The sequence below is a fragment of the Acanthochromis polyacanthus genome, chromosome 7 (genome assembly GCF_021347895.1).
Source record: "Acanthochromis polyacanthus isolate Apoly-LR-REF ecotype Palm Island chromosome 7, KAUST_Apoly_ChrSc, whole genome shotgun sequence".
NCBI classification, from domain to species: Eukaryota; Metazoa; Chordata; class Actinopteri; family Pomacentridae; genus Acanthochromis; species Acanthochromis polyacanthus.
The window spans coordinates 1,912,076-1,919,984 of NC_067119.1; the positions used below are offsets into that span (position 1 = coordinate 1,912,076).

Consider the following 7,909-nt stretch of genomic DNA (forward strand, 5'->3'; position numbering starts at 1 on the left):
CACCAAAACTGCAAAAAATTCAACATCAAAAATCTGTACTTGTACAAACAATATTTTTTTACATTTGACTCCAAACTTATAGTATTGAAATCAGCAAAAATATAATTAACTTGAAATATTTATTTGAAAGAAAAAGTCTGCATATTACGAACTTATAAATGGTTGATTTTAAACACTTACTTTATAAATATTACCTCTTCTGGTTGATTACAGAAAATATTCAGTAAAATCACAGGAACATTAATTTACATGTTGACTGAAAAAAGAAATAATGTCCACATTAAAAATCAGTAATTTTTACAAATAATGATTTATTCTTTTACTATTTGTGATCATAAAATGATGCTGTTGTACTCAAATCAGGATATCCACCATTCTTTAGAACATTACAGCTGTTTTTTTTTTGTTTTTTTTTTCTGGCATCTTTGCTGTCAGATTTTCACAGGTTTTTTTTCCCCAGTATTGTTTCTCACAGAGGACTTTTCATCCAGAGTACAAGAAACTAACATAGTTTTCACAGTTGAATGTTTTGGGGACAGAATTTCCTGATCATCTTCAGTTGTACTGGAACCAGGAGCAGATATCGATAGGACAACGTAGACAGACTCAGACTTTTGTTGATCCAGCGGGTCGCCGATAAAGTTCACAGTCTGAGCTGTGATGAAGCAAAAGTGACACAAAAAGGAGAATTTTGTTCTTAAAAGGTGAATTCTGGAAGGCTTGACTTGCTGATGCTGAGTTCACATTTGTTCACAGAAAGAGGTGTGAAGTTTGTCTCCAACGTCCTGAGCAGACGAGCTGCAGGTAAATATCTGGGGCCTGATTTATAAAGCATGCGTATGCACAAAACAGGGCTAGAAAGTGGCGTACACCACTTTCTACACAAAGGTTGGGATTTAGAAAAACAAATTTGCCGTGAGAATGTGCGCGCGGTGCGCCAACCTTGATGCTCAATGCTTGCTTACGCACAAAACCGGGCTAGAAAGTGGCGTAAATCACAAACTTTGTGTAGAAAGTGGCGTACGCTGTGTACGTTGTGATTTCTAAAAACAAACTTGCCGTGAGAATGTGCGCACCGGTGCTCCAACTTTGATGCTTGTTTAAGCGCATTTTGGAGACAGAGGGAACGGCAGTGCCGGAGGGTGAAGTGGTGAATTGAAACCAGATTGATCTCAAACCTTTATTGTTATCACATATTAGACTTGTAGAGCCAGATAATCATAAACCCTCATTGTTGTAGATGTTCATATAGTGCGCCATTCGGCCTACGACTGTATTTGCAGAACTATGTTCATATATCAACAGGGGCGGATTGAACGTTATTTCATTGGGCCGGTGCGCTGGTCTTCATTAAATAGTTTTGTTTACTGATCACCCGGCGCCCGTATGGCTCATCAGGTTACGCAGGTGAGCCATTTGCAGAGACTGGTCTCTGACGCAGTGGCCCGGCTTCGATTTCTGCCCGCGACCCTTTTATGCATGTCTTCCCCCTACTCTCCTCCCCATTTCCTGTCACTCTTCACTGCAACTATCACAGTAAAAAGGCAAAAAAAAGTAAATTATTTTATTTATTTATCCATATGCGGCCGAATGGGATGAGCGTCCAACCATTAATCAGCCCTGTACAGGCACACAGGCACACATGCTTCACACCACAACCACGCTCAGTGTAGGGAAAAGACTGCAGGCCGGCATGGATCAGCAGCTTATTTATATACAGATACATTCATGAGTTACTTTGCATTGACCATTCATGGTAAAATGTGGGTGTGTTGTGGGCGGAATGTGAGGTGGATCCACCTGCGCAATCTTCCAGCTGGTATGTGATTTATAAAGGGGAAATTGCGTGCAGCTGTGCTTACGCACAGTTTTATAAATCAGGGGCGAAGGACATACGCCCATTTCGGATTTTCGGCGGACGCAAACTTTAGTATGGATCCTACGCAATGTTTTATAAATGAGGGCCCTGATAATTATGACGAGGAAAATGACTGCAGTGATCAATAACTCTTTCATCCGTCACAGATGCAGACCATGAGTGCATTAAGATGATCTTAGAAACACCTGAGTCCATCCTTCCATGTTGAGATTCATAGCAGAGTGATCATCTCCTGACTGAGGAGACTCATTGAACACATGTTAATGGTAGCTACCTGGGATCCCTAAGCTGTGATACATGTTAAGAAAGCTGCTGTCCTCATTTTTTTGATGGAAGAAAATCCTTGAAAGCCTGCCACCAACTCTCTCCTCCTTCCTTCAGAAGTTCATCTATCAAATCACTGATTTCTTCTTCATGTTTTTTCTGCAGATTTCCCTTTTCCGTGTCGTTTTCCACTTTTTTCAACTCCTCCTCTTGTCTTTCCAGTAAGTCGCTGATCTTTCTCAGATTTCCTGGCTTCTTGGACACAATTTTCACAAAGTCCTTGAATTGTCTGTGATGTTTTTGTCTCTCTAGTATTTCATTGTGGGCTACAAGTGCTGTTAGCAGGTCGTACTTCTGATCTTTGTCTTTCATTTGTTCAGCATGCTGTTCCTTCAGAGCTTCATAGGTTTCCATGTGTTTCAATTTAAACTCATTAAACTCTTCAGCTTTCTCTCTGGCTTTCTCTTCGTACGTCTTTTTCATATTATTTAGGTCCGTTTTGTAGCTTTCTTCTAATTCTTTATGTTTCCTCTCCTCCTTTTCTCTCCTGATTTGATCTTCTTTTCTTTTCTTTTCATATTCATCTTGTTTCTGCTTGAACTTCTCCTCAAGTTCTTCTATTTTTCTTTTCTCCTCCTGTCGTCTCTCTTCATCTTCTTGTTTCTGTTTCTTCCACCACTCTCTTCGTTCTTCCTCCCAGGCTTCTTGTTTCTTTCTCATCTCATCTCTGGTTTCTTCCAGCTTTCTGTCAATGCTTTTCTTTTCTTCTTGGTCTGATTGAATCCGTTTGTCCAACATTTCAAGTTCCTTTTTTAGGTTCTGTCTGTGTATTTCTTCCTCTGATTCTCGTTTCCGTTTTTCTTCTTCTCGGATTTCTTCTTCTTTCTTTCTCAGCTCACGCTCCTTGTTGATGTTTTCCTCCATTTCATCAAGTAGTTTTGCTCTCAGTTTCCTTTCCTCTTCAATTTTTGTCCTCTGTTCTTCTATTCTTGTTTTCATGGCTTTAATTTCTTCCTCATGTTTTCTTCCCAGCTCCTTCATCTCTTCTTCCTTCTCCTTCAAGATTTTCTTCATTTCTTTCTGGATTGCTGCTTCAGCTTCTTGCAGCATCTCGTTGGTGAAGCAGCTTCCTCCATTTTCCTTCACCATGGTGTCGATCTTTGTTATCAGCTCACTGACTTGTGTTCGGTTTTGTTTATCATAGTTATTGAACACGTGGTATCTTCCTCCACAGTCAGAGATCAGCGTCTGAAAGGAATCATCACATTCTGTTTGAATGTAATCTTCAATGGACTGATTCTCATGTTTTAGTGAATCTCCTCTTGTGAAAAGAATGATAGTGAACTTTTCCGAGTTCTTTCCAAAACCTTCTTTGATGAATTTTAATGTTTCCTTCTCCTCTGGTGTGAATCTGCCGATCTGCACCACCAGCAGGAAGACATGTGGTCCTGGAGACAGAAGACTGATGCATTTCACCATCTCTTCAGTTACTTCATCATTAGACAACGTTGTGTCAAACAGTCCAGGAGTGTCGACCACGACAACAGGACGTTCGTCCACTTCACCCACTGACTTCTGACAACGTTTGGTGACTGAAATTTGACTGGATTTGGCGATGAACTCTTTTCTTCCCAGAATGGTGTTTCCTGAAGAACTCTTTCCACTGCCAGTCTTCCCAACAAGAACCATCCTGAGACTCTCTCTGCTCTGATTTGCATGATCGGCTCCCATCTGACTTGTCTTTCTGACTTCCAGCAGTTCACCTTTAAGTCCTGCATTAATGTTTATCTGCTCGACAACCTTCTTCATCAGAGCCTCAGTGAACATGTCCTTAGTGAAACATCTGGATCCTTCATCTGTCATCTTGTCCACTTGATCCAGCAGCTCTGGGATCTGCTGCTTGTCCTTCATGTTGACAACAACAGATCTTCCTCCACAGCTCTGACAGAGCTCTTGGATGTCTCTGTTCTGTCTGATAAAGTCAACAACATCTGGAGCTGTAGGATCTGACTCCACAGTGAACAGAATCAGGGTGAAGTCTGTGACTTTAGAGCTGAATGTGTTCTGGATGGTCTCTAACTCTCCCTTGTCTTCATCAGTGAGGGGACCCACAGGTAGGACCAGGATGAAGGCATGGACGCCCTCAGGATCACAGAGGGAGATACACCTGAATGATTCCTCCATCACTGCCTCCTGAGGTTTTCCATACAAGGCAGGCAGCTCCAGCAGGGAAACCCGACGTCCACACACCTCTCCCTGGGTTTTAACACACTCTGATGAGTCTTCAGGTCCACCAAACTTTCTTTGTCCCAGAATAGCGTTGACTGCTGAAGTCTTCCCAGCTCCTCTTCTACCACACAGGACCAGGTTCAACACTGTCTGATCCTCTTCAGTTAGTATCAGATATCTTCCCCTGAGGTCACTCACTATAGTTTCCATTTTCTGCATTAACTCTTGTACTTCATGACCTGAAGGATTCTTTTTATCAAGATTGATGCTGTGCTGCTTTTGTCTGCAGTCTTGGAGGAGTTTTTCCACCGACTGATTCTGTTTGTCTTCGTTCTGAGTCATGATGACCATGGAGTGTTTGAAGGCGTCTTCACCAAACAGACTCAGGATGAACTTCAGAGTTTTTCTGTTTTCTTCAGTGAAACCTTCAGATTTCACTAACAGCAGCAGAACATTTGGTCCAGGAGAACAGAGATCCACACATTTCTTCATCTCCTTTCTCATTTTGTTTACAGACAGACTGAAGACGTCTGGAGTTTTCACTACCGTTAAAGGCTTCATGTTCCACGTTCCATGAGCAGCTACACACTGTTTTCCTTCAGAGAATCTTGAGACATAAAACTCTTTCTTCCCAACAATGATGTTTCCCAGTGCTGCCTTTTTGTCGTCATGTTTTCCAATCAACACAATCCTGAGTTCATGTGCTGGAATAACAAAAGTAAACAAACACAAATCAAAATAGTCTTCCAAGATGCAGTAAGAACATTTTCATGACATTCCATCATATTCATTTTTGGGAATCAATGTCAAATCATTTTTTTTAAAGATCTGTTAAAAAGTAGCAATTAGTATCTCTGTTTACAGTTTAGAGGGTTTACTCTCACAGTGCAGCTGTTAGCAACTTATGATGTGACACTGATACAATAAGTGTAAATACTATTTGTTCACAAAATTACTTCAGATACTTTTTAGAATGTTAAAATAATCTCTTTTGTCATCTGTGACACCAACTTGCTCTGAAATTTCCCCCCCAAATAGTTTTGTCTTTTCTACAGCTGCTTTAAATTTTCAAGTATTGACAGTTATTTAATGTACAACAACATAAGAATGAACAAAATATTTTTATGGTTGTTGTAAAGTTCCCTGCTGTGGGATCAATGAGGATTTAATCTAATCTAGATATCATAATGATCCCCTGAGCGAAGGGTTTTGATGTCATCAGTTAAGGCTGTGCTTTTAGATTCTGTCTATTGGAATAATTCCTTCCATCTTTATCTGTCTTTATTCACCTGCACACTACAGCCACCCTTTGCTTGTTGGCCAGGCTTTGTCTCTCTTTCAGTAAGCTGTTTTAAAGTTGTTTTTGTTACCACACCATATCAGGTGCATGCGCCTGGATATCTGCACCTGGGTTCTTACCTGAGCACCACTTGAGAGCACAAATTTGCCAAAGAATGGAACCAGCAGACCTTTTAATTGAGGATGAAGATTTCTTAATTTGTTCGATACTCTGGTTTTCTTGTATTGGGAGAAGAAAAGGGTGTCTAATGGAGCCCATAAGGAGGTCGTTCTGTCAGTGGTCTTGCAGGGAAGCTGCACTCAAACCTTGGCTGAGGGACTCTTAACCCTACTTTGTAGGACAATATTTTCATTTTGAAATTAAAGTTCAAATTCTTGTCAACAAAGCCAAATTAAATTGACCATGATTAAGTATTGAAAAGCAGTTAAAGTAACTTTGTGATGAAACTACTCACTCTGAGATGAAGAGAGTTGAGGAACGATTTGTTCATGCAGCCCTGTAAAAAAAATCACATCGTTAATTTGCAGATTGTTTTAATTTGATATAATGAGGATTTATATGTATATTGCGAGTTCTAGCTTTCTTGTCAGAAGAGTTTCTGTACTTACCAGCAGCTTTAACAGCAGCTGTGATAGAACTTGTTGGTGGTTTCGTTTGTTTCAGGCTTTGATAACGACCTTCTAAAGTAGCTGTTGGCTCCTCAAATGCTTCATAGCTCACATGTTCTCCGTTGTTTTCTTTTGAAATCTGACCAAAGCGTGTCAGCAGCTCTTCATGGTCAAGGTTCTTCATCATCAAGTATCTGTATCTACATTTTCTGATCAGGCCTTTTAAGGGAGCGTTTTCCATGTGTTTCTCCATCCAACCTGGACTCTCCTCTCTGGGCGTTAATATCAGCAGCAGTGAATGATCAAATGATCGGTCGCTGTATTGGTCAAGGACTGTTTGTAGCCTCCATCCATGCTCCTCAGTGAAGTCTTCAGGCTGTACAACCAGCAGGAACACATGAGGTCCAGGATCAGATTCTCTTTCACATCTTCGTATAAACTCTGTCAGGTTGTCGTCGGTAGTAAACAGCAGATCTGGGGTGTTGATGACGGCTACTGTTTTGTCTCTGAATGGTTCACTGACTCTCAGAAAAGACTCTGATGTTTTCCTGAAAGCAGTCTCTCCCAGTATGAAGTTTCCTAATGAACTTCTGTTGGACCAGCTGCCTCCCAGCAGAACAACCCTCAGCTCAGACACTGAAACAGGAAAAGTTCTGGTCAGCTTAGTTGACATTTATATGAGACAAATATACACAAATCTGAAAAAACAGCTTTTTTAACCATCAGAGAGAATCTATGGTTTCAAATTTGAGTCAGTCAATCACCAAACAGCTGTACCACAAAGCAAGTTCGTCATAACCAAACTGTCTTTGTGTTAGTCGGCTTGACAAAAACTAAAACATAACAGAGCACAGTGGTTCTTAAATTTTTTCTGTCAGTTCTTAAGAAAAACAAGTTCAATTTCAACAGTATTATGCCTCAGTTGATCATTTTCCCATTACAACTTCCAGATCACAGTTCATCTACAAAGGCACTGTAAGAGCCAATGAGCTTGTTATATTATAAATGGAACCAATCTTTGTCCGCGCAGGTGTTCCACCCTGAAGGAAAAACAGTTTTGACCGCCGAAGAAGCCACTGAAAAAGCCGGTAACAGTGAATTGTTTGTTTTCGATTAAAACTGTTGGATTACAATTGTTGGAAGTAATAAAACATAGATTTTTGGAACCGCAAGCATTGGTCTCGGCTCTCTTCATCAGACAGTAAAGTTTGTCGGCACATCAACTATTTAAATCCTGATGAAGTACTTCAGGTATTGGTTTAGCATCTACATGTACAAAACATTCAGTCTCAGGTACCTGGAGCTCTACAATCTAGTATTTTACTTTTTGATCCAAACAACTTGTCAAGGTCTAGACATTATTATAATTTTACAGTTCTACAAATTTGCAGTTAATGTCTTCTCTGTAATTTTTACTCTGTGTGAAGTCATCCTGCAGGCCAAATGGACCATCTGGTGGGATAGTTTGGGCCCGTGGGCCGTATGTTTCATGCCCCTGGTAAAAAATAACTGGAGTAGATGAACCGAGGTAGTGATGTGATCAAGTACGCCGGTGTTCCAATTGCACATTTATGATGTGTTCTCCCGTTTTCAGGAGTCCATACTTCCAGGTCCAAACAGCCAGTGCAG

At 40.6% G+C, this 7,909-nt stretch overlaps 2 protein-coding genes across 2 annotated transcripts; both read right to left on the reverse strand.

Annotated features, from left to right (window-relative positions):
- Positions 1-2,382: 2,382 nt before the first annotated feature.
- LOC110972074 (GTPase IMAP family member 4-like) lies at positions 2,383-3,968 on the reverse strand. The gene is made up of 3 exons (XM_051951098.1): positions 3,146-3,968; positions 2,940-3,043; positions 2,383-2,398 (listed from the first exon to the last, which is right to left on the reverse strand). The coding sequence occupies exons 1-3, from the start codon at positions 3,950-3,952 to the stop codon at positions 2,383-2,385; spliced, it is 927 nt and encodes a 308-aa protein (XP_051807058.1). The 5' UTR covers positions 3,953-3,968.
- A 1,543-nt stretch (positions 3,969-5,511) lies between these two features.
- LOC127534709 (GTPase IMAP family member 4-like) lies at positions 5,512-7,010 on the reverse strand. The gene has a single exon (XM_051950609.1). The coding sequence runs from the start codon at positions 6,951-6,953 to the stop codon at positions 6,189-6,191; it is 765 nt and encodes a 254-aa protein (XP_051806569.1). The 5' UTR covers positions 6,954-7,010; the 3' UTR covers positions 5,512-6,188.
- Positions 7,011-7,909: the final 899 nt, after the last annotated feature.